The following is a 26,177-nucleotide window of genomic DNA, read 5'->3' as shown; positions in this document are numbered from 1 at the left end:
CCTTGCCTTCCACAGTAGCCTGGGGTACATCTCGTCCGGTCCTGGTGACTTATCCAACTTGATGCTTTCCAAAAGCTCCAGTACATCCTCTTTCTTAATATCTACATGCTCACGCTTTTCAGTCCGCTGTAAGTCATCCCTACAATCGCCAAGATCCATTTCCGTAGTAAATACTGAAGCAAAGTTCTCATTAAGTATCTCTGCTGTCTCCTCCGGTTCCATACACACTTTTCCACTGTTACACTTGATTGGTCCTATTCTCCCACGCCTTATCCTCTTGCTCTTCACATATTTGTAGAATGCCTTGGGGTTTTCCTTAATCCTGCCCGCCAAGGCCCCTTCTAGCTCTCCTAATTTCTTTCTTAAGCTCCTTCCTGCTAGCCTTATAATTTTCTAGATCTCACCATTACCTAGTTTTTTGAACCTTTCATAAACCCTTCTTTTCTTCTTGACTAGATTTACAATAGCCTTTGATCGCCTGGGATTTTTATGAACAGTCTTTAGAATTCACAAAGAATAGTGCAAAAAAACAAAATGCAACCAGGAGTGGCAGTTCTGTGGGTTAAAATGCCTTGTTAATGAAAGAAGTCAGAGGAAAATGGCCAGAATGGTTCAAGATGACAGAATGGTGACAGTAACACAAATACCCATGCTCTACAACAGTGGTGTGCACAAGAGGATCTCTTAATGCACAGTACGTCGAACCTTGAAGTGGATGGGATACAGCAGCTGAAGACTACTAGCATACTCTCAGTGGCCACTTTGTTATGTGCAGATATATACGCATGCCACTGTCACAGCACAGAAGGAGTCTATTAATCCTATCCGAACTATGCTGGTGTTTATGCTATACACGGTTCCTCCTTTGTGAGTCATCATTACTAACATGAACTTTAAAAAAAAACATATTTTAAAACTGTTAAAATCATTTTCAAAAATTATAAAATTCATCTGGGTGGGGGAGGATGGTGGGGTCAGCTGCTCATTATCCCAAGCTTCATCCATCTCTGTGCCTTCTTTTTCCAATTGTTCTGTCCAATCTCCTCAACTCTCTTGTCTGCAATTTACTATTCCTCCTTGCTCCCTATCCCTCACTCTTGCCACTTCCTCTCTTTCATGCTCTCTTCCCTCTACATTCCTCTTCCTCTCTCCCCCAAGCACCACACTGTCTCATCTGCCCCATCCACTCTGTCATTCTCTGTCTGCACCTCTTGCCTTCTGCGATATTAACCCTCTCTCTGCAGCCTGATTCCACCATTTATTTCCTCCACAGTTGACTCAAAGTTCTCTGTAATTGCATCAAGTAGAACATTGGGAATTCAGAGATTCAGCAGAAGGACATGGACAGATTAAGAGAATGGGCAAAGGACTGGCAGATGGAACACAGTGCAGGGAAATGTACGGTCATGCACTTTGGTAGAGATGTATCAACTGGGGAGCAAATTCAGAAATCAGAAGTCCAAAGGGACTTGGAAGTCCCAGTGCAGGATTCCATAAAGGTTAAGTTGCAGGTTGATTCAGTAGAAAGGAAGGCATATGCAACAATAGCATTCATTTAGAGAGGATTAAAGGCATTGGTTAGACCACATATAAAGCATTGTGAGTATTCTTGGGCCTCTCATCTAAGAAAAGATGTGTTAGTATTGGAGAGGGCCCTGAGGAGGTTCAGAAGAATGATTCCAGAAGTGGAAGGATTAATTTATGAGAAGCATTCGATAGCTTTGGGCCTATATTTCCTGTACTTGCTGGAATGTAGAAAAGTGACGGTGGGGGGGTGGAGAGGGGGGGGGATGGATCTCATTGCATTATGTACAAGATATTGAAAGGCCTGAATAGAGTGGATGTGGAGAGGATGTTTCAAATAGTGGGAGAGCCTAGGACCAGAGGGCACAACCTCAGAATAGAAGGGCATACCTTTAGAACAGAGGTGAGAATGAATCAGCCAGAAGTTGATGAATCTGTAGACTTCATTGCCACAGATGGCTGTGGAGGCCAAGTCATTGGGTATTCTTAATGCAGAGGTTGATAGGTTCTTGATTACTAAGAGTGGCAAAGATAAGGGGGGGGGAGGCAGCAGAATGGTATTGAGAGGGAAAATATATCAGTCATAATCGAATGGTAGAGCAGACATGATGGTCTAAATGGCTTAATTCTGCTCCTATGATTTATGGTCTTGTGGTCTTATTCAGAAAACCACAGTCCAGCAAGCACAAAACAAAAGACCAAGGTGACTGAGCATAGCCTGGAAAAGTTCTTCATGCTGTAATTCCTGCTTTGCATGCATAAAGACTGGACTGGCTGCTTGCTTCTATATAAAAGCAGACTAATGTGTAGCAGAGGCCTCTCTGGAACAAGACACAAGGAAATCTCTATGAGTTTTAAGATAGAAAGCCTTTGCTGTAGACCCCAAGCTGTCTATGCTCAAGCTGTGTTTGCCTGCTTCAACCTCACAAAGGAAAATAAAACTAATTTACACTTTCCTCCCGGGCTTTCAACAACAATAAATCATCTAGCTGCTCAAAGGCTACGGGATTAGAAAGAGGTGGAGAAACAGAACCCCACAGTACCAGAGCTTGAACAAAGCTGATGTCGTTGGTTCTTCCCTTTCAAACAGCAGCAAAGAGGTAAGCCTCATGAAACGAACCACTCCCTGGCATTGGAGGGTCAATTGAAAAGGTTGCACCTAATTCCATCTTTTGCTGCCCTGTGGACGAGTAACAATATCTTCCTTTTACCCTTTCCTAATTTATAGCCAGTAACTGCGACCACACAACACCTGGCACAGCAACACAATCAAATATACTGCTGCTTGTCAAGGCAAGTGTAAATTGTCACCTCTACTTCTACAAGAGAAAAAAATAATTTCCGTATTGGGCTCCTCACATGCCTCTTTTATCCTTGCATTCAGTTTGTGCAACCCCTGCATTACGGCCATTCAGGCTGTTGAAATTTACCCTTGCAGATTCACAGAAATTTAACTCATGGAGTTTGTGTGAAGAAAAGTAAATCAATCAACGCATCCTCGGAAAATCATTGTACGACTATTTCTGGGATTGGATACCCCCTCCCCACCCACCCCCGATGTAAGGTACTGGACCAGAAACTTATTGCAATGACCAATCCATCTGTGCCTCAACAACATGAATCTGGACTGGCCGGACCTTTTGCCGTGGCTCTCCAGCAAACAGTTTGAGAATCAGGTGTAAGAATCACAATCAGAATCAGATTTAATATCACTGACATACATTGTGAAATTTGTTGTTTTGTGGCAGCAGTACAGTGCAATACATTAAAAAAGCTATAAATTACAATATGAAATATTGTATATATACATTTTAAAAATTAAATTAAATACGCTGGACACAGGTGCACTCAAAGGGATGTGAGTTTGTTTTTTAATACATCGTGTGCAATAATCTGATTACTTGTCCTCATGAGGCTTAGTCTCAAGCTTTTTTGAAGTGCTTTGGAAAGTTTGCAAATCTGATACTTGGACAGTTCAGAAAAGTGCTTTGGAAAATGCCTATTGGGAAAAGATTGCAGCACCACAAGCTGTTGAAGTGGAAGCAAACCCTAATATTACCGCAACCAACCTACTTAGAAATAAAATAAAATCAGCAAGTGCTGGAAATATTCCGCAGGCCAAACTGCACATGTGGTCTGAGAAACAGAAATGACGCTTCAGATTACTCAGGCCTGGCAAAAGGACCTTCAACCTGAAATGTTAATTTGTTCATCTTCCCCCAGCTTGGCCAAGCCACTTGGCATGCTGAATCTTTCCAGGTTTTATTTATATTTTAAATTTCCAGTATCTGCTTTTTTATTTTCACTTGGAAATACAATGCAATTTTCTAATGCTGTCCCTCTACCTATTTGAGTCACATAACCAGTAATTAATGTGATATTCGTAAAATGGGGCCTTGCTGGATATAAACATACATTACTTTTTCACTGAAATTGAATAAACAAAGGTTAAGCAATTGCCCTTGCACTTTCTCTGAGATCTGATCTACCATCCCTGGCAGTGAGGGAAAGGTGGTGGAGGATCATTTATAAGGGGTGTGTATCGGGTCAGCATAAGGAGGGTGGAATCACCAAGCATCCTGGGCACCTAACAGTAGGCAAGTTTCACCCTACATGGTCCACAAAGTCAAAAGATGATAACGAAGGTGGAAAGGACTATCCCAGTCCTGGAAAGGGACTGGGGCCTACATGTAATCCAGACTAGCATTGAAGAACAGGAAACATGAGGAAATCTGCAGAAGCTGGAATTTCAAGCAACACACTAAAAAGTTGCTGGTGAATACAACAGGCCAGGTAGCATGTCTAGGGAGAGGTACAGTCGACGTTTCGGGCCGAGACCTTTCGTCAGGACTAAATAAAAGAAGAGATAGTAAGAGATTTGAGAGGGGGAGGGGGAGATCCAAAATGATAGGAGAAGACAGTAGAGTCTCGGCCCGAAACATCGACTGTACCTCTTCCTAGAGATGCTGCCTGGCCTGCTGCGTTCACCAGCAACTTTTTAGTGTGCTGGAAGAACGGGAGTTGCCTATGACATATTTCTTGTTCAATCAGCTTTGATGAAAATTAAAGATCAGCTTTATTTGTCACATGTACATTGAAACATACAGTGAATGGTGTCGTTTGTGTCCAATCAGTGAGGATTGTGCTGGGCAGCCCATAAGAGTTGCCAAGTTTCTGGTGCCCAAAGCTCACTAACCGTAACCGTATGTCTTTAGAACGAGGAAGGAAACGGGAGCACGTGGAGGAAACCCACGTGGTCAGAGGGAAAACTTAAAAACTCCCTACAGAGAGTGGCACAAGTCAAACCCCAATCTTACAGCTAGCTGCTGTAAAGCGTCGACTTAACCACTAAGCTACTGTGCCTCCCCAGAAGCAGCAAAATTCCCAGCTCTCCCCAAACACTTCAACCCTTCTAGCGTTTCAACTTTCAGCTGTCACCCGAGGAGACGGGCATTGATTTAAGATTCAAATTCAATGATTCAAAAAACTTTATTGTCATTCTAACCGTACATCAGCTCTGCAGGGCAGAATGAGATAACGTTTCTCAGGAGCAGTGCAATCAACTATTAATGCAGAAAAGAATATTGAAGTGAGACCATTCACAAGCTGTGATTGGCAGTATTTCTGTGGCCCAGTATTTCTGTAATGTTACTTTCGTAATGCAACAATATCTATTCCATCCTTTGTATTAATTGCTTCCTTTTTGTAACACTTCATGGGCACTAGATCCCTTTTGTAATACTCTGTACTCAGTTGCTCCTCTTTCCCTCCACCTGTCCCATTAGGAAGTGGGACAGCCTCAGTGAGAGGAAAAAAAGGTGATATTTGATATATTGTAAACTTGCAAGGCTGCTTATTTGGTCCAATTAAATGCAACAAGTCTAAAGCTTAAAATGTTTCTATTGAAAATTAAGTCCAAGGCTTAATATGTTTCTATTGAAAATGTTGGTAGGGCTTTCCTATGAACTCCCATCGTCAATGTATGGAAATTTGTGCAAGCCCTGTCCATGCCTTTGCTAAAACAAATGAAATGAGGTAATTGCCTCTGTAATAAGGAAATGTTTTAGTACCCAGACGTTATTGGGTTGCATTGAGGTGGGGTGTGGTGTTTCCTGTTTTAGAAATCTGCTCAAGTATGAAATTAAAACCAATTCAATTATGGCCAATCTAAGCTTGATCAAAGCCCAAATTCAAGACAGATCCAAGTTGTGTTGGGCTTGTTTTAGTAGTCAGACTCTAGGTTATTGCAGAATGGTGGCCACTTAGTTAGTTAGTATGTTACTATTGTAGGGGAAGTTACAATCAAAGCAACACATTTTGTAAACGACCTTCTAAAGACATAATCGTTCATTAAATTGAAAGGCACTCCACTCCAAGAAATCTAACAACATTGACGGCTCTCAAGAGGCATTAATCTTCAAGCCTCTTGGTAAGCATAACCTAACTTTTTATTAGGCAATTCCATAAATTTTCAGAAAAGAGAAATGTTTATGAAGGTTATTATTCAATTCTCCTGATAAGTCTGACAAGGCCTAGACTACAAACCAATGCAAAGAAGTTTGATTGAAGCCTTAAGGATAAATCACTGGAAACTCAACCCTTCAGTGTTGCTCTTTTCTTTATAATTCTCCTTTCTCCAGAGTACAATGTAGTAATGGTAACTTCCATGTAGCTGAATGACATCCAAGAATTCAATTTTCTTTATGTCTGGAATATTATTCTCCTTGCAATGCTCTTTTTCATTGCACACCCCGGGGACCACAAGGTCTTCCCTAAGCATTGATGACTGGGCCCCTCCCAGGTCAGTCTTCCACTTTCCTTTAATTGACCCCACCGCACTGACCCTCACACCACTCACGAGTATTCTACCTGGCCAACCATTCCTCTACAATCTGTAGTATCAGAAATGCCAGTGTTCTGTTGCAACATTAGACTAATTGCCCATCTGTTCTTTCCAGTGTTCCAGTCAGTACTGAACTCTCAATTACTAAAATAGGTGGTTGATATTGTAGTTTGTGGGACTTGCTATGTGCTAATTGGCTGCTGTTGTTCCTCAAACTGTGACTATACTTCAGCAGTACTTCATTGTCTGCCTGGGGCTTTGGGGCATTATGCAACCATGAAACTATTATACAGATATACTAGCAGTGGCTATCTGTACACCTGGTTGATAACGCAAGTATCTAATCAGCCAAACATGTGGCAGAAATTCAATGCAGACATGGTCAAGAGGTTCAGGCCAAACATCAGAATGGGGAAGAAATATGATCTAAGTGACTTTGACGGTGGAATGATTGTTGGTGCCTGATGGGGTGGTTTGAGTAACTGCTAATCTCCTGGGACTTTCACGCACAACAGTCTCTGGAGTTTACAGAGAATAGTGCGGAAAATAAGAAAATATTCAGTGAGCAGCATTTCCGTGGGTGAAATGCCTTGTTAATGAGAGAGGTCAGGGCAGAATGGCCGGACTAGTTCAAGCTGACAGGAAGGCAGCAGTAACACAAATAACCATGTGTTACAACAGTGGTGTGCAGACGAGCATCTCCAAATGCATAGCATTTCGAACCTTAAACTGGACGGGCTACAGCAGCAGAAGACCATAAACATACACTCAGTGGCCACTTTATTAGGTATGGGAGATACCTAATAAAGTGGCCACTGTATGTAATCTTTCCTTCCTTGGAGATAATATTATAACACAGCATAGAAGTAGGCTATTTAGCTTGTCATGCTTGTGGCAATGCTTAGAATTACTTTATCCTGCTTTTTCCATCACCCTGTAATTTGATTTTTCTACCAGTGTTCAATTTTGAAGTTATTATTGAATCTGCTTCCACCAGACATTTGAGGAACAGCTCAATGGTTTTGAAAAAAGATGCTTCATTAAGCCATTTCTCCTAGTCTTAAATCTGTATCCTTTGTTCATCGCTCATTCAGCCATGTTAATTTTATCAAACCCATTCATCTATTCAAGCACATCCATCCAATTTCCTCTTAACCTGCTCTATTCTGAGAAAACAACAAAGATTAGTTTTATTTGTCACTCCAATTTGCCTACCGTCACTACAGGTCAACAGCAGGTGTCATTTCATTGGCTTTCGAACATCTGGATAGTGAAGATCCATACAGCAGGATGCTCTTCATTGACTACAGCTCAGCATTCAATTCTATCATTCCCTCAAAACCAATCAATAATCTCCAAGTCCTAGGCCTTAATACCCCCTTGTGCAACTGGATTCTCGATTTCCTCACTTGCAGACTCCACTCTGTTCAGATTGGCAACATCTCCTCCACAATTACATCAGCACAGATGCACTGTAAGGCACCGTGCTTACACCTTGCTCTAGTCGCTTTACACTTATGACTATGAGGCTAAGTACAGTTCCAATCCCATGTTTAAGTTTGCTGATGGCACCACTTTTGTGGAGGCAAAGCAAATGTGGAGGGAGATTAAATATCTGGCAGAATGGTGCCACATCAACAACCTCTCACTCAATGCCAGCAAAACCAAAGAGCTGATTATTGACTACAGGAGGAGGAAACCAGAGGACCATGAGCCAGGCTTCATTAAGAGATTAGGGGTGGAGAGGGTCAGCAATTTTAAATTCCTTGGTGTTATCATTTCAGATGATTTGTGCTGGGCTGAGCATGCAAAGAAGACACAAAGCCTCTACTTCCTACCCAAACCATCCAGGTCATGCTCTCTTCTTGCCATTACCAACACGTCTGCACAGATTCGGCATGTCATCTAAAACTTTGAGAATCTTCTGTAGAAGAACAGGGGAGAGTGTCCTGACTGGTTGCATCATAGTCTGATATGGGAACACCAATGCCTTTAAACAGTAAAACCTACAAAGCGTAGTTGGTACAGATAATGTGCTCCCCACCTCTGAGCATACCTACAAGGGGAGCTGTCACAGGAAAGCAGTATCCATCATCAGGGACCCAAACCATTCAGGCCTTGCTCTCTTCTTGCCGTTACCATCAGGAAGAAGGTACAGTGGCCTCAGGTTCCACACCACCTGGTTCAGGAAGAGTTTTTAGCCCTCAACCATAAGGCTCTTGTACCAGAGGGGATAATTTAAATCACCCCAGCACATGACTGATTCCTGTGGACTCGCTCTCAATGACTCTACAACTTGTAATTTCAATATTTATTTATTTTCTTATTTTTCTGCATTTGCAAAATTTGTTGTCTTTTGGTTGTCTGCCCTTGTTGCATGCAATTTTTCATTGATTTTATTGTTTCTTTTTACCTACTGTGAATATCCGCAATAAAGTGAATCTCGTTATAGCACGGTGATATATACACTTTGACAATAAATTTATTTTGAACCTGTGCATCGAAACATGCAGTGAAATGCATCGTTTGCGTCGACAACTGACACAGTCTGAGAATGTAGTTGAGGCACCCCGCAATCACCATGCTTCCGGTACCAAGACAGAATGCCCACAGCTTACTAAAGCCTGATTTATACTTCTGCATCAACTCGACGCCATAAGTACTGCGTCGCCGCAAACACCATGCAGAGCCGACTTGGATCCCTACGCCATAGCCTGACGCGCACCTCTCCCAAAATGTAACTACGCGTTGTGGCAACGCAGAACACAACAGCTGTGATTGGTCCGCTTGGTAGCATCGCATTTCATCCTACACTGCAATAGCTTCCCATTGGGCGACTGAAGGGCAGGGAAGGAACTCTGGCTGCAATGCTTTCCATAAAGCTTTATAGACCTCCAAAATTATGAAGGACACATTTCGCTTTTACGAGAAAAGATGCTCGCTTCTCGTTTACCCCGAGAAAGACTACCATGACCATGAAGCCTTGCACGGGCAGGTGTGTGCGCAAGCGCGACGTGCCCAAATTGCAGAGCGACGCAGACACATCAACGCACAAGTATAAATGCTCACAACGCGCGCAGGTTACGGTGTCGAGTTGACGCAGAAGTATAACTCAGGCTTAACCCTAACCCGTGCATCATTGGAATGTGGAACCAGCACACCTAGAGGATACCCAGACAATCACAGGGAAAACATACAAACTTCTAACGATAGTGATAGGAATTGAACCCAGATCGCTGGGGCTGTAAAGCCTTACACTAACCACTATGCAACCTGACTTTTCCAGTCATTCCTGTATGTAATGCCTCTCCTCTTTAATTATTAGGCAGCTCTTCAAAATATATGTATGTTTGTTAATATGGATGTAACATTTTTTTAAGTCGATTTCCTATCACGGTGCAGCCAATTCTCACAACTCTCAGACTGAATCCTGAGCGGATAGTTCAAGCCAACAGAGAAGAGGAGTTAAAAGTCTGAATGGCTGCATCCGCATCTCAACGTACGGCTGGCATTCTCCTCACGACTGAAGTGTGGGCAACATTGCAAACTTCTGTTCTGTGGGCCACTGGCTTTTTAACACCATTCAACATCCCTGGCTAAGAACCAGCCTGAGGCTCTCTCACATGTCCCAGTCTAATCTGCTTGGCATCTGCCTGGGCATGAGGTGGTAATGCAATTGTGAGGCTATTCAATGTGAAGCTAGCAACCAAAAGATCACATGATGAACTTGTGAAATAATAATAAGAATTTAAATCAAAATCTAATCTTTTTAGTGCCCCGGGAATCATATTTGTTGGGAAGATGGACAGGAACATCAACAAAAATCATGATAAATAAAAGAATAACTAATAACTTGGGAACATTAAGTACCAATTTTAACTCCAAGTAGGCATTAGGTGGATGAATGGTAAGGCAACCATCAGCCAAGAGTTGAAACCCAACTGATTATAATTCCTGATCTAATTGTGTACAAATTTGATTCTGATTAGGATAATTAACCATGAGAACTCAGCTCACTCATTCTTGTGACCATATCCTCCTTAGACAACGTGCTAGTAAAAATTAACACCATGATTGTATTTCGTACTCCTAGCACCTTCTTTCCAAGACAACATTGCTCCCTCCTCTGCCCAAGGTGTTGTCTCATGGTTCATCTCAAAGCACAGCAAGGAAATGACAGCAAGCTAACCAAAGAATTTCGACAGTGCACCCTCAAGGATATGGAATTTTTAGGCTGTCATTTTATCAAAGAAGTTCCATATTAGTAAAATCTTGTGCATTGTTAAATCAGAAGTTTAAATCCACCAAGATCCTAAACAAACTTTGCATTGTCTGCAACAGTTCATAGATTCTCTTATTGATTTTCAGATCAGTTCATCACTCAAAATAAAACACACTTGGGGAGAAATTTGTCCTTTGGTTAGCAGTACTGGATAGTGAGGAAGTACTGGCCAACAGAGGTACTTGTCTCACTGCACTCAGTTCCATTGTCTTGAGCTGGAATGACTGCATGAGAAGTAACTCTAACTGGGTCTGATATTCTCACATGTTTAGCTTCAACAACAAAACACAAGTATTTTCCCCTTTCCTGTGCTTAAGTTGTTTTAACAATATTGTTGTTCATTTAATGAGATCAAATCCACAATACAGTAATACCTCTCGCCGATCAGCCCAACACTCCAGAAGACAAAGCTTGCCTTCCCGTATAAGATCCGATTTTGAGTGTGGGCATCCATGTGATCATTATGGGAAGGTGGGATGGGGCTCCATCAGGAAGAAGCTCAATTACATTCAGACCCTAGCTCCATATTTGGGCAGTTTCAAGAGAATCATCCCTCAGAACCATACCTTACCTGAACTTAATGGCAGCAAATCTGGTAGATCTTCCCAAATATCACCATGCTGAGCTAAATGTCTCTTTCTTTGCCATAAAACTTCTGGAGTAATCACATTGTCAAGTTCACTGATGACACAACAGTGGTGGGGCTCATCACCAACAGCGATGAGACAGCCTCCAAAGAGGAGTTGGAAGAGCTCGAGGCCTGGTGTCAGGCAAGTAACCTCTTCCTCAAAGTCAACAGGACAAAGGAGATGGTTATTGACTTCAGAGAACTTGCACTACTCACACCACTTTACTTCGGTGCCACAGAAGTGAAAACTGCAAGCAGTTTCGAATTCCTGAGGGTGTGCATCTCATACAACATCTCATGGTCCCAGAAAATATTCTACACAGTCAGGAGTGCTCACCAGAACCTCTACTTTCTGAGGAGGCCAAAGAGAGTTGGACTATGCACATCCATACTCACATCATTCAACTGATGTGCAATGGAGAACATCCAGACAAGTTGCATCATCGGAAGAAAAGGGCCAGTGACATCATGAAGGATCCCATCCACCCTGCACGGGGACTGTTTGCTGCAATCCCATCAGGGAGGAGGTTACGTAGCATCTACGCCAGGGCCACCACACCCAAAAACAGTTACTTCCCCAAGCAGTAAGGCTGAACAACGTCTCCACCCACTAACCCACCCCTCCATACCCCTAACCACCACAACTTTATTATTTCCTGTCAGTCACCTCATGCACAGACATTCCTGTGCCCAGCGTCACTTTATGGACATACAATCAATCTATGTATATAAGCAATTTTACGTATTAATATTTACTGTGTTTTTTTTTACTATTATTATTGTTTTCTCTAACTTTTGTGGGTTTTTTTGCTGCATTGGATCCAGAGTAACAATTACTTCATTCTTGTTTACACTTGTGTACAGGAAATGACACTGAACAATCATGAATCTTGAATTCCAAACCATCTGTGAGCTCAGAGGAAACCTGTGGTAAACCTGCAAAACCCTGTGTACATCAGACTGCCACTGGCCAATAGAAGGAAGAATCAGCACTTGCCCTCAAAAAGAGAATCCCTGGATCCACAAGATGGAGTGATCTCTGGGGCAACTATGCCTAACTTACATCTCCACAAACTGATCCTTCTTCCCAGTTGAAGGAAGGTCAGTGAGCCCCTGATGGAGAAAGCAAACATTTCAAAGACAACTTCAAAATCAGCCTGAAGAAACTCAACATTACGGCTAAAAACCGGGAAGAAATTGCACTCAATAGATGAAGCTGGAGGAAATCTGTTCGAGAGGGAGCTGCATCACGTGAGGGCAACATCCGCTGCGCCACAGAGAACAAGTGGCAATCTGCGAAAGGAGAGACTGACCGACTAAAAGACCCAATCACTAATCTCAGCCACCACTTCCATGTGCCCACACTGCACCAGAATACATGAATCCTGTATCTGCCTCTAAAGTCACCTGAGGACCCACCAATAGTCAACCCCTTAAGGAAACATCATACTTGACTCAAGTGATCATGCTGCTACTATGGGGAAAGATTGTAGATTGGAGCAGATGATGCTGAACAGTAACTTGACTACACTTTCAACAAATGTACCATAAGGATAATGGGACAAATGGACTCATCATGCAGTATGATTCTGCAAGATTTCTTGCTGACTAGAGTAAAATCTGTGTTCATTTTCCACTTTCTGAAGAGAACCATATGCCAGAACTCCCCACAGAGGCACAGGGGAAACCTAATGTAAGTTTAATACAAATTAATTATTAAATACATTTGAGTATCATTTCAATGACAGTTAAAGAGCAGCATAAATGCAGTCACCAAAGCTATATGCCACAAGTACACTTTGTCCCATAACCTCCGCCATCAAAAGTATTGCCCCTTACTTGTGTATTCATTAAGAGAAGTTATTCTTTCTCCATGCCTCAATAAGCTGATGCACTTCCTGTTGTAGTAATGAAATATGCCTGATGGGATGGTTTATGATCAAACTCCAGCCAGTGCTAGGTTATCCAGCTTCAATCAGGGTAAAGTCTGGCATGCAACAATTAGTCCCAGTTAATGATGCAGAGCTCTCATGGAAAGAACAGACTCCAGCTGCCCTTCCCTGTTGCTAATGATGAGCTATATGCCAAGGGTTGGATGTCAAGTAGAAACAGGATGGACCCGAGAGATTCTGGGAGCTGCTCAGCTGTGATACTCTCCCCCGATCAATGAAGCCAAGAGGAGTGACCAATTGCCTATGGCACCTCTGTACTCTCATTCCTCAACAAGCAGCAGTACCTCCAGAGAATGGGTAAAGGAGTAGGAAGATAGAAAAGAGTTGTCAATAGGGAGAGCATTTAAATCCACTCAACCAAATGTATTCAGCCATCATTAATTAAAATATTAAGGAAGTCCCATGGCTGATATCTCTAGCTCAATAAAATATCAGTTACAACTACCTCCACGACTCTCGCTGTCCGCAGGCTTCACCTGAATGGGTCGATTCATCTGGAAGATAAAGAAGAGAAAGAGGAATTGTGGATTAGAATGTCTATTGAAAACGGTGTCTTTAGCAAGTCATAAATCACAATGTCACTTCAAGGCACTGGCTGCGCATTTGAAATCTTTGACAATGTCTTACATTGCAAAAGAAAAAATTAGAATTCACAGTACTTGCAGAAGAGTTATTTCCCAGACATTATCACTCCTACTGGAGGGGTTAGACGTTGGGGGAAAAAAATAGATTTGCCTTGACTTAATGAATGTTTTCTTCAAAGCCTATTATCTGGGTTCTTTTACTAAGCTGTTTCTGGAATAACAGGTGACTTACACAACTCTTGGTCATCTCAGCAGTATTCTCACTCTGCAGCCTAGTCACCGCTTCCCAAGGGTGGTAGCACAGTAGTTAATACAACGGCTTTACGGTGCCTGCAACTGCCCTTCAGGGTTCGATTCCTGCCACAGTCTGAGAGGAGTTTATACATTCTCCGCATGACCGTGCAGATTTCCTCTGGGTGCTCCAGTTCTCTCCCACCGTCCAAACATGTACAGTGAGGGTTAGTAAATTGTGGGCATGCAGGCTGCCTCCAGCATAATCCTCATTCATTTGGTTTGATGCAAACGATACACTTTACTGCATGTTTCGACGTACATGTGACGAACAAAACTAATCTCAAGAATTGGGGCTGTATAAATCCAGCATCCATCCCCTTATAGACACAAGAGGTACTGCAGTTGCTGGACATCTACAGCAATACGCACAATGTGCTGGAGAGCTCTGCAGGTCGGGCAACATCTACGGATGGGAGTGGAACAGGAATTCCCATCCGTAGATGCTGCCTGACCTGCTGAGTTCCTCCAACACATTGTGTGTATTGTTCTGTCACCTTATGTTAGACTAGCAATTGACATGAAAATAATTGTCTCTTTGGAACACCCAGGCTGGGCTTTCCCTGTGGCAGAGTACTCTGTTTGACTGGGGAGTAGCCAGTGACTCCCCCAAGTTACAGAATCCAAGGCATTTCATCTGCACTGACCTTCCTTAATTCGGGACACCAGAGGGGTAGATGTGGGGAGTGGGGACATGGGAGGGGAGGTTTGCTTCTGTGGGATAGAGATCCAGCAAGGATCTCCCTTCCATACTGTATCTACCCAAGCAATGGCGTTCAATGAGTATGTACAGCAGGATCCCAGTGACATTCACACATTGTGGAAGAAGCTCATCAGGGCAAGACCATAGAGATTTCGACACTGCAGTTTTCTGGACTCAACAGAGAGTTTAGAAATTCCAGGTAACGTTTCTGTTATTCCGCTTCCTATGGTCAATAAATGAGTTATTTTTCCCCATCACAAACTGTACCATTTTGCCTTGAAACCATCATCATTTTATTTACTTCATCAACAGACGTCTTTTTCCCTGTTCTTCCCCATCGCTTCCTTCCTCCTCATCATAATTTCTCTGCTTTAGACTTGGAACATTGTTAATTTGTCAGCTCTGACTCAGATTCCTGATCTCAGCCCAAGATGTCGACTGTTCATTCACACAAGAGATACTGCAGATGCCGTAAATCTTGAGGAACACACACAATAGGCTGAAGGAACTCAGCAAGTTAGGCAGCATCTATGGAGGGGAATAAATAGACGACGTTTCGGGCCACGATCCTTCATCAGGACTGAAAAGGTGAAACCAGTATTAAAAGGCCAGAGGAGAGGAGGGAGTATAAGCAGGCAGGCATTAGGTGAGACCAGGTGAATTGGGAGGAGAGTGGGTGGAGGGGGGAGGTAAATGAAGCAAGAAGCTAGGAGATGATAGATTGAAGAGGTAAGGGGCTGAAGAAGGAATCTCCCCCCATAGACGCTGCCTGACCTGCTGAGTTCCTCCAACATTTTACATGCATTGCTCAGCGACCTGACGTGTTAACACTCCTTTTGTCCGCTTAACTCGGACTGACCTGCTGAGCGTTCCCAGCAGTTGCTGCTTTTATTTCAGAGCGCCTTTCCTAGCATTCTGAGCGCCAACTAAGACTGGGGCATTAATGAGTTTGGACTGGCAAGTGGGAAAACAAAGGTAGTGGAGAAGGAGCAAAGGCAAAACTCCTCTCATCCACTCGGATCATCTTAGGACTGTTTTCACCACTTCCACGTGTCTGTTTGGGAATAAGAAGCATTTGTGACTTTAAAATGAAGCTCAGATGGGAAACCTCTATCCATAGCTATATGCTGTTCTTGGACTACAGTTCAGCATTCAACACCATAATTCCCTCCAGGCTCGACAAGAAGCTCAGAGACCTCGGACTTGACCCTGCTTTATGTAGCTGCATCCTGCGCTTCCCGTCAGATCGCCAGCAGGTGGTAAGAGTGGGCTCCCATCCCTCTGCCCCTCTGACACTCAACTTGACCCTCAGGGCTGTGTACTAAGCCCCCTCCTTTACCCTCCGTATACCCATGACTGTGTCGCCACCCATAGCTCCAATCTGCTAATTAAATTTGCTGACGACACTACACTGATTGGCCTAATCTCAAATGATAATGAGGCAGCCTACAGAGAAGAAGTCATCACCCTGACACAGTGGTGTCAAGAAAATAACCTCTCCCTCAATGCCGCAAAAACAAAGGAGCTGGTTGTAGACTATAGGAGGAATGGAAACAGGCTAGCCCGTATTGATATCAATGGATCTGGGGTTGAGAGGGTGAACAGCTTTAAGTTCCTCGGCATAAACATCACTGAGGAGCTCACGTGGTCTGTACGTACCGGCTGTGTGGTGAAAAAAACACAACAGCGCCTCTTTCACTTCAGATGGTTGAAGGAGTTTGGTATGGGCCCCCAAATCCTAAGAACTTTCTACAGGGGCACAGTTGAGAGCATCCTAACTGCCTGGTACGGGAACTGTACTTCCCTCAATCGCAGGACTCTGCAGAGAGTGCTGCGGACAGCCCAGCACACCTGTAGATGTGAACTTCCCACTATTCAGGACATTTACAAAGACAGATGTGTATAAGGGCCCGAAGGATCATTGGGAACCCGAGTCACCCCAACCACAAACTGTTCCAGCTGCAACCATCCAGGACACGGTACCGCAGCATAAAAGGCTCCAGGACAGCTTCAGACTGCTTAATTCATGCTGACACAACTGTATTTCTATGTCATTTGATATTTATTATAAATTGCATATTGCACATTTAGACAGAGATGTAACATAAAGATTTTTACTCCTCATGTATATGAAGGATGTAAGTAATAAAGTCAATTCAATATATGGAGCCAGTAAAGAAAGAGAAGTCCTGAACAAATGGGTAAGCATCAGTGGCCTTTACCCCACCAGTATTTTCCTCTATAATAGCTCTGCCTACTTCCATAGAGAAATTTCCTTAAACCTTCCTCTCACCCCCTCCATCAGGCTGTGCAAGTATTGAATACTTACAGACCAACACCTACATGATGAAAATTCCCTCCCTTTTGACTGAACAACATGCATCACTTCCAGCTTTAAAGAGACGAGCGTAAATGAGGTGGTGAGAGCCTTTTTTCTTTTCCTTTTCTCATTCCCCGTGACATCCCTGAATGAAATTTCTATTTAGGCTTGTTGTGTTATCTTGGCAGTAGATAACAGTGTGATCAAACTCATTTTAAATTCAACCCTTAAAGGCAACTGAGAAACAGAATTTGCTGGAATGATACGAGGGATATGGGACTTCATTTATATGAGGACTGTGGGGTTGTTCTCTGTAGAGGAGGTTTAATAAAAGTGTTTGAAATCATTAAGGGTTTTGATTGAGTAAGTCAGCGAAACAGTTACCACCGGTGGAAGGGCTGGTAACTGGAGGACACATATTTGATTGGCAAAATAACTAGACACGAGGAAATAACTTTTCACATGAGTTGTTGTGATTTGGATCACACTGCTGGAGGGAACCGATTCAATATTAAGTTCTGGAAGGGAATTTGATACATAATTGAAGAAAAATAAGGAATTACAGACTGTGGACAAAGTAGGGGAGTGGGATTACTTGTCTAGATTTAAAGGGGGAGCACAGGACTGGTCGGCCCCCTGTCCTTTATCATGGCTCAATGATTTTATGAGGCATTCATCCTATTTGCTTTGATTAGGTTTGAACCCAGTTTACTCTGGGAAATCAAAATATAGTCCGGCTCCCATTCTCTTTGTTGGGGATGAACAGCTGCAAGCCTCACACATCCCAGGAAAATAACATTTCCATTGGGCCTAGCTCTAAGAGGTCTAATAAAAGCTGCGCTGAGTCTGAGGCACAGAAATGTTCTTAAAAAGATAACCCAAGCACTGCGATAAATATAAGCACTCTCAAACATGCTACTGCTCCAGTTTCCTCGCACAGTCCAAAGATGTGGCCAGATAGTAGGATAATTGGTCATTGTGAATTGTTGCTATTGCTTTTTGAGGATAGAATACTAAAGATTGATCAACAGCAGAGGACATATGCGATAATATCAGGCGATTCCTTTTGGCCCGTTTACAATATGGAGCGGGGAAAGTACAGCATGGCCACCACCTGACCCAATCTGACTGGTTTTGTCAGAAGCGCAGATAGAGTTGGGTCCTCTCAAGCTTGGGTTGGGTTGGAAGGGTCCAGCGTCACATCAGATGGAGAAAGCTTGTTTCTGACCAAGGGCTCAAACCCACTGCAGGGTTTCAACGCATAATCCAGGTCAACAGAAGGATGTGAGCATGCCGCATTGGTCTAGAAGCTGCCTAATGATAGGATTACGAGAGCTCCCTTAACCATCAGACACAGAGGATCTATTCCCTCACCCTCTTTTCTCAGTCTACCATGTCACATCAATCTAAGTGCACAATTTCATCAACATCAGCTCATCAGGCTAAAATAAACGATTCTTCAGCAAATGTCTAACATTGGTGCCATGAAACACCTTGAGGTATTTTCCTACATTAAATCACCGTATAAATCTTGGATCTTGCTGTCCTTGCCATGTGTAGGACTTTGTTGCATGTTAATTAGCTGCTGCATTTGCCAAATAACAGAAGTGTCTGCAGTTCAAGAATGATTCATTGGTTGGAAACCACTTTGAAATGATCTTTGAATGTGAAAGGTGTTCTATAATTGTCCATTTTTGCATGCAATCCCATTAGCAGAAGACATTGCGTTAAATATTCACCTTCAGCGATTAGGCAACATATTTTCCCAGGTTGAAAGCCCAAGTTACTTCTTCTGTGTAGCCCATTCTGTGAGCTACTTCAGACAGTTAGGATGCAAAGAGGTTCATTGAGGCTTAATATATCAATGCCCTAACGTTCTCATTATGTGTTTTTAGTGTCATTAATGATTGCTTATTGCTGCAAGCCACAAAATTACAAAAGAAATTGAAGATTGAAAAGTTACAAATCAAAAGTTAGTTTTTTTTTTATTCTCTGTCTTGTTCTTGGTCTTCATGCAACACAGAGCATTCAGGACAGAGAAGGCAGCAGCTTGTTCTTCATCTTATCACAGGGTCTCCATTATTTCCAGAGCCTATCCCTCCCTAAGCAGTGGGTGTGTACCAAAGCAGAACTTCTTCCTGGTATTCTGCCTCATTCTTAAATCACTAACCCTATCCATGCCAATTCCATTCCTGATATGCCCAAGATATCACTCACAGTTAGGAATTTCCCAGCTATCTATATCTCTTTAACCAACATTACTTCAATAATGAATGCAACTTCACAGTCACATAATAGCATCCTTCAGTAGCCTCCCCTCCAAATCACCTTATGGTTTCAGGAAATGTTTGGGTTCACGAACCTCACTTTGTGAATACCAGCAGCGACGATGAATGCAATAAACCTTGGACTGCTAAACTTGCCAGAGACAAGGAACTCATTCAGGACCCAAAAGCAAGGCCCCCTGGCTCACCAGCTTCAAAACACATGAGGATTATGGTCACTTTATGCAAACGCAGTTAATCAAACTATCCCCTTGTGTTGAATGAATCAGTAACACCCAAAATTATCACTTCCCACCCTTCATAAATATTCCACTTTGGAAACTTCGGCTATAAATTCCCTTGCTGAAAGGTTCACACAGTGGCCTACAAGCCTTAGACACCTCTGATCCAATTATAAATGCTGCTCCAAACATTTCCAAAAAGGAAGACTTTGCAGACCAATTGTAATACTAGTGTATTCTCCAGGAACCAGTTAGAAACACTGACATGCTTCTGGAGTCCTTATGTAAAACTGTCATATAAAACTAAAATATAGTACAGTACAGCACAGGAAAAAGCCTTTCTGCCCATAATGTCTGTGCGAAATACTATGCCAATTAAACTAAATCTTTTCTGTCTGTTCATGATCCATATCCCTCCATTTCCTGCATATTCATGGGTCTAACACCCTCTCAGACACTATGCATTTAAGGTGAGAGGGGAAAAGTTTACGGAGATGCGTAGGACAGATTTTTTTACGCAGAGAGCGGGAGATGTTTTGAGCAGGCAGTCAAGTGTAGTAGTGAAGGCAGGTATGAAGGGAAGTGAGTTCCCAATTTCCACTATCATATCTGCTTTCACCAATACACTTGGCTGCCTGTTCAAAACATCTCCCACCTTCTGTCTAAGAAGTCTGTCCTGCACATCTCCGTAAACTTTTCCTCTCTCGCCTTAAATGCAGACATCCCACCTCTCCCGGAAGTTCTGGGAGTCTCCCGCATATGAATAGTGGCTCCCTGATGCCCGCAAATTATATACAATATCACGAAAATCAATTTTTTTTGAGAGCGAGCGAGCTAGAGAAAGCAAGCGAGAGCGAGAGAGAGCGCGAGAGCAAGCAAGCGAGAGAGTGAGAAAGCAAGCGAGAGCGCGAGAGCAAGCAAGCGAGAGAGTGAGAAAGCAAGCGAGAGAGCAAGAGAGAAAGCAAACGAGAGAGCGAGAGAAAGCAAGCAAGAGCGCGAGAGAGCGCGCGAGCAACCACGAGAGAGAGAGCGAGAGCGCGCCATGGCAGAGTGTTCCAGAAAAAAAAGAAAATATAAAACGTACATCACCCCAGACTACACTAAAGTGTACCCCTGCCTAATAGGGGTCAAAAATAATGACAGTGTTGCTCGCTGCACTGTTTGCAACAGTGACTTTTCTATTGCCCGTGGTGGGTTAAGACCGTAAAAGCCATGTTGAGGAGAGTTTAACAGGTGGCATTTGTTCATTAGCATAGCTAACGTTATTTAAACTAGCTGGCTGGCTGCTAGGGAGCTACTCTATTGCAGACATCCCACCTCTCCTGGGAGTCTCCCACAAATTGATGGTGCTACCTCCCTGAAATCAGTTTTTGCAGGGTGGGATGTCCATAATTGCATTGACTCAGATACTTGATATTTCTACCACAGGAAAATGATTGAAGACCATCTACCCTATCTACAGTACACCTCTCATAATTTTGAGGTCTCTCTTCTGTCTCTGATCCTCCAGCAAAAACAACTCAAATCTGTCCAGCCTCTTCTTAAAGCTCATGCCGTTTACTCCAGGCAGCACCCCAGAACTTCAGGACCCAATATGAAAAGTGCACACTTGTCAAAACCCTCTGTAAACACCAAAAGACCCCTCTGATATTTTTGCTGACAGTGATAAACTTCCAGGGACCAACCGTAAATGATGACACTCTCCAAAGGACCAATGATAAATATTAGAGGGTCATAGATATTTACAACTCAAACAAAGTTGTGTACATTCCAGATAAAAATGGACCATTTTAGTTAATCATATTTCTTTCATCTTTATTCATCACAATAAAGTCTATGATCCTAAATAAGCACATCCAGATTCTTTTCAAACTTACATGGGATTTCCTCAATCCTCTCAGGAAGTAAGTTCCCAATTTCCAAAACTTGCTGGATGAAAAGGTATTTCCTCACCTGTCCTTCAACCTATTCAACCATTAACATAAATTTCCACCCTTAGATATTGCTCTTTCTACTAAGGAAAATAAATCCTTGCCAGTGAGAGGTCTTTCGGACTGATGCGTTAATTCTGTTTCACTGGGAAGTATGATTAAACATAATATATCCTGCCTGACCTGCTGATTTTTCCAATATTTTTGTTTTTTCTATTTCCTTTCTGTTCATCCTGCTTAGACCTCTTATCATTTTATACTGCACAATTAAATGTTTTATCACCATTGATTCCATAAAAATGACCCCGGCCTTACCAATGTCTCTTCATAGCCATAATTCTCCTGAAAGTAATCTTTGTAAATTTCCATTTGTAGTGTTCCTGTATCCTTCCTGTAGTGTGGTGATGATAATTGTACATTGCACTCCAGCTGTGGTTTAGTTATTGTTTGACACAGTTCACTGTGAGTTCCCTTGCACTTGCAATCCTTGCCTCAGACAATAAATTGCTTCTTGTAAAAGAAGGGATATTTATTCACTGGGATACCTATTATCCAAGCCTAGCAATGTATCCATTCTAAAAGTGTATGAGCCATTGAAATTTCCTCTCTCCTTGTTTACCATTTCTACAATTTAATATATTTCCTTCTTAATGTCAAATTATCTGTGGATACAGACACAATCTGAGGAACCATCTGTAAGTACTGTAGGCATTAAATGTGTTGGCGTGTGGCCAAGTGGTTAAGGCGTTGGTCTAGTGATCTGAAGGTCGCTAGTTCGAGCCTCAGCTGAGGCAGCGTGTTGTGTCCTTTAGCAAGGCACTTAACCACACGTTGCTCTGCGATGACACTGGTGCCAAGCTGTATTGCCCTAATGCCCTTCCCTTGGACAACATCGGTGGCGTGGAGAGGGTAGACTTGCAGCATGGGCTACTGCTGGTCTTCCATACAACCTGGCTCAGGCCTGCACCCTGGACACCTTCCAAGGCACAAATCCATGGTCTCATGAGACTAACAGATGCCTATTAAATGTAGTTTCAAGGAACCTGGTAAAATTGAAGTCCGTGGGCAGCAAGAAGAAAACAGTTCAGTAGCTGGAGTCAAACCTTGCTTGGTTGTGGTTACTGGAGGTCAATCAGCCCAATCCCAGGGGATCATTGCAGGAGCTCCTAGATTCAGTGTCCTCAGCCCAACTGCTTCATCAATGAACTTCATGAGATCAGATGTAGGGTTGCTTCCTGATGATTGCATAACATTCAATTCCATTCACAACTTCTCAGCAAATCAAGCAGCGCCTATCTACACAGAGCAAGAACTAGATAGCTTTCAAACATGGGCTAAAAAGTGGCAAGTAAGATAAATGCCACAAAGGGCCATGTTATGAGCAACAGGAGAGTCCAATTACTTATTTATGGCATTCAGTGTTAATACCATAATATTAATTTCCCACCATCAATGTTCCAGGCTGGACTAACCCACACAAGTATCATGGCTACAAGGGTAACTTCGAATCACTGCAGTTTGTGGATTAGTAAGTTTGCTGATGACATAAAGGTTGGGGGTGTTGTGGATAGTCTGGAGGGCTGTCAGAGGTTACAGCAGTACATTGATAGGATGCAGAACTGGTCTGAGAATTGGCAGATGAAGTTCAACCCAGGTAAGTGTGAAGTGGTTCATTTCGGTACATCAAATTTGAAGACAGAATAAAGTAATAATGGTAAGATTCTTGACGGTGTGGAGGATCTTAGAGATCTTGGCGTCTGTGTCCATAGGAAATTCAAAGCTGCAGCACAGATTGACAGTGTTGTTAAGAAGGCATATATTGTTTTGGCATTCATCAACCATGGGATTGAGTTCAAGAGCTGTGAGGTAATGTTACCTTAGTTAGGCCCCACGTGGAGTACTGTGTTCAGTTCAGGTCACCTCACTACAGGAAGGATGTGGCTACTATAAAAATAGAGTGCAGAGGAGATTTACAAGGATGTTGCCTGGATTGGAGAGCATGCCTTCGGAGAATAGATTGAGTGAACTCGGCCTTTTCTCCTTGGAGCGATGGAGGATGAAAGGTGACCTGACAGAGGTGTATAAGATGACGAGGGGCATTGATTGCATGGATAGCTGAAGGCTTTTTCCCAGGGTGAAATGGCTAACATAAGGGGACATAGTTTTAAGGTGCTTGGAAGTAGGTACAAGGGGGATGTTAGGGGAAATTTTTTCACGCAGAGAGTGGAGGGTGCATGGAATGGGCTGCCAGTGATGGTGGTGGAGGCGGATACAACAGGGTCTTTTAAGAGACTCTTAGATAGGTACATGGAGCTTAGAAAAATAGAGGGTTATGCAGTAGGGTAATTCTAGCACGGCTACATGGTCGGCACAACATTGTGAACCGAAGGGCCTGTAATGTGCTGTAGGTTTCTATGTTAGAAGCTGAGTATCCTGTGCTGAGTGACTCAGACCCTTCCAGACCCATGAGTCGCACTGCCCAGCAACCCACTTATTTAACACTAGCCCAAACACAGGACAATTTACAATGATCAATTAATCTACTAATGTCTTTGGATTCTGGGAGGAAACCCGAGCACCCTGGAGAAAACCTACACAGTCCACGGGGAGAACGTACAACAGGCTCTTTAAAGATGGTGCTGGAATTGAACTCTGAACTCCAGAATGGCCGAGCTGTAATAGCATCATGCTAACCACCTTGCTACCGTGGAACCCCATACACATTTGCCTGGTTTATGCATTTCCCCCATCTAACGGGCATAAATCAGGCACATAATGGAATCCATTGCTCTTGCCTAGAGAAGTATAGTTCTAGCTACCGTGAAGAAACTTGACACCGTCCAGGCAAAGTAAGCAGTTTGATTGGCACCCTATTCATCACCTTAAGCATTCAGTCCCTATACCATTGGCACACACAGTGGCTGCAGTGTATCTAATCTTGAAAATACACTGCAGGGTAGTTGTCAAGGCTGCTCTGACAGCACCTTCCAAACCTATAACCCCCGGCGTAAGGGAAGATGAGGGCAGCAGGCATATAGAAAGCCTCCACCTGACTGATACTCTGTAAATTACACTCCCTCTTTAAAGTGAATATAATCAGTCCTGTTACTCTGTGAAGGTCCTGGAACTATCTCTCTAATTGTACCATGAGACTAACTCCACCAGAAGGACTGGGGACATCTGTAAATATTGACACATTTCTGGGGACCTCTCGTGAAGAGTCACCATAAATGTTTGCACCTTCCCAGGAATCTTCTATAGTCAATGATAAGATTCAGGATAATCCTGCAAATCTAATATTCTCCTGGAAATCCTCAGGACATTAGCTGTATATTATCACGTTCTTGAATCCATTTTGGGAAAACAGATCCATAAGTCCTTGAAAGTGGCATCACAGGTAGATCAGGTCATAAAAAGAGCTTTTGGTGTATTAGCCTTCATACATTGCAGTACTGAGTACAGAAGTTGGGATGATATGTTAAGCTTGTATAAGATGTGAAGGCAAATTTGGAGAATGATGTACAGTTCTGGCCACCTACCTAATGGAAAGATGTAAATAAGATTGAAAGAGTACAGAGAAAATTTATGAGTAGGTTGTTGAGCTATAGGGAATGGTTGAATAGCTTAGGACTTTATTTGCTGTTGGTAGGAGAATGAGGAGAGATTTAATAGCGGATTAGAAAATTATGAGGGGTATAGGTAGGGTGAATGCAAGTAATGCACTAAGGTAGGCTGAGACAGGAACTAGAGGTCATAAGTTAAGGGTGAAAGGTGAAATATTTAGGGGGAAGCTGAGTGCCATGGAGGGCTCTGGTGCAAGTGCATCTCAATGCGATCTCGACACAATAAAAGTTTGGCACGGATTGATGGAACATGGGGCTTATGACTCTATTGGTGAATATTTATAAACTCCTGGGGATCATCTAGAAAATTAACATTTTCTTGAGAACACATTGTAAAGACTAGTGCATCATGGGAATGTCCTACAAATTATGAAATGTTCCTGGCTATCTCTGTAAATACTAGCACGTTCCTGTGGGAATGCTCTAAATTCTCATGAATTCCTAAAAGTGACCTGTAAATGCTTACACTGTCTGGGGAATGCCATCTAAGTACAGATATGTTCCAGGGAACATCCTATATATACATTAACACAATCCCTGAGGCGCCATGGTAGCGTAGTAGTTAGCATGACGCTATTACAACTCGGGTAGTCAGAGTTCAGAGTTCAATTCCAGCATCCTCTGTAAGGAAATCTGTATATTCTTCAAGCGTGTACATGTGGATTTCCTCCGGGTGCTCTGGCTTCCTCCCACAGACCAGAAGTGTATCAGTTAATAGGTTAATTGGTCATTGTAAATTGTCCAGTAATTAGGCTGGGGTTAATTTGGTGGGTTGCTGAGCTGTGTGGCTCGGCACTGCACTGTATCTCTGAATAAACACTATTCTGAGGCCCCCTGCAACTCCTGATTCACTCACTGGACTGTGCTGTAAGTACAGAAATGCTTCAGAAAATGTTAGATATATGTACAGCATGTTCCACGGAGCCTTGAAAATACTCACACATACAAGAGAAAACCTGCAGGTGCCGGAAATCAAAGCAATGCACGCAA

General features: G+C 42.9%; 1 protein-coding gene across 5 annotated transcripts in view; it reads right to left on the bottom strand.

The window, feature by feature from the left end:
• LOC134337532 (CUGBP Elav-like family member 4) overlaps positions 1 to 26,177 on the bottom strand; it is a 588,910-nt gene that overhangs the window by 259,785 nt on the left and 302,948 nt on the right. For 4 of the 5 annotated variants that reach the window (XM_063032624.1, XM_063032626.1, XM_063032627.1 and 1 more), the window contains one exon: positions 13,675 to 13,723. In XM_063032624.1, the coding sequence (XP_062888694.1) occupies positions 13,675 to 13,723 (49 nt within the window). Of the gene's footprint in view, positions 1 to 13,671; positions 13,724 to 26,177 lie in introns of all 5 variants that reach the window. The other variant, XM_063032625.1, reaches the window with a different exon arrangement.

This window comes from Mobula hypostoma, chromosome 24 (genome assembly GCF_963921235.1).
Source record: "Mobula hypostoma chromosome 24, sMobHyp1.1, whole genome shotgun sequence".
NCBI lineage: Eukaryota > Metazoa > Chordata > Chondrichthyes > Myliobatiformes > Myliobatidae > Mobula > Mobula hypostoma.
The sequence above is the reverse complement of the archived record's forward strand: the minus strand, read 5'-3'. Positions and strand labels throughout refer to the sequence as shown.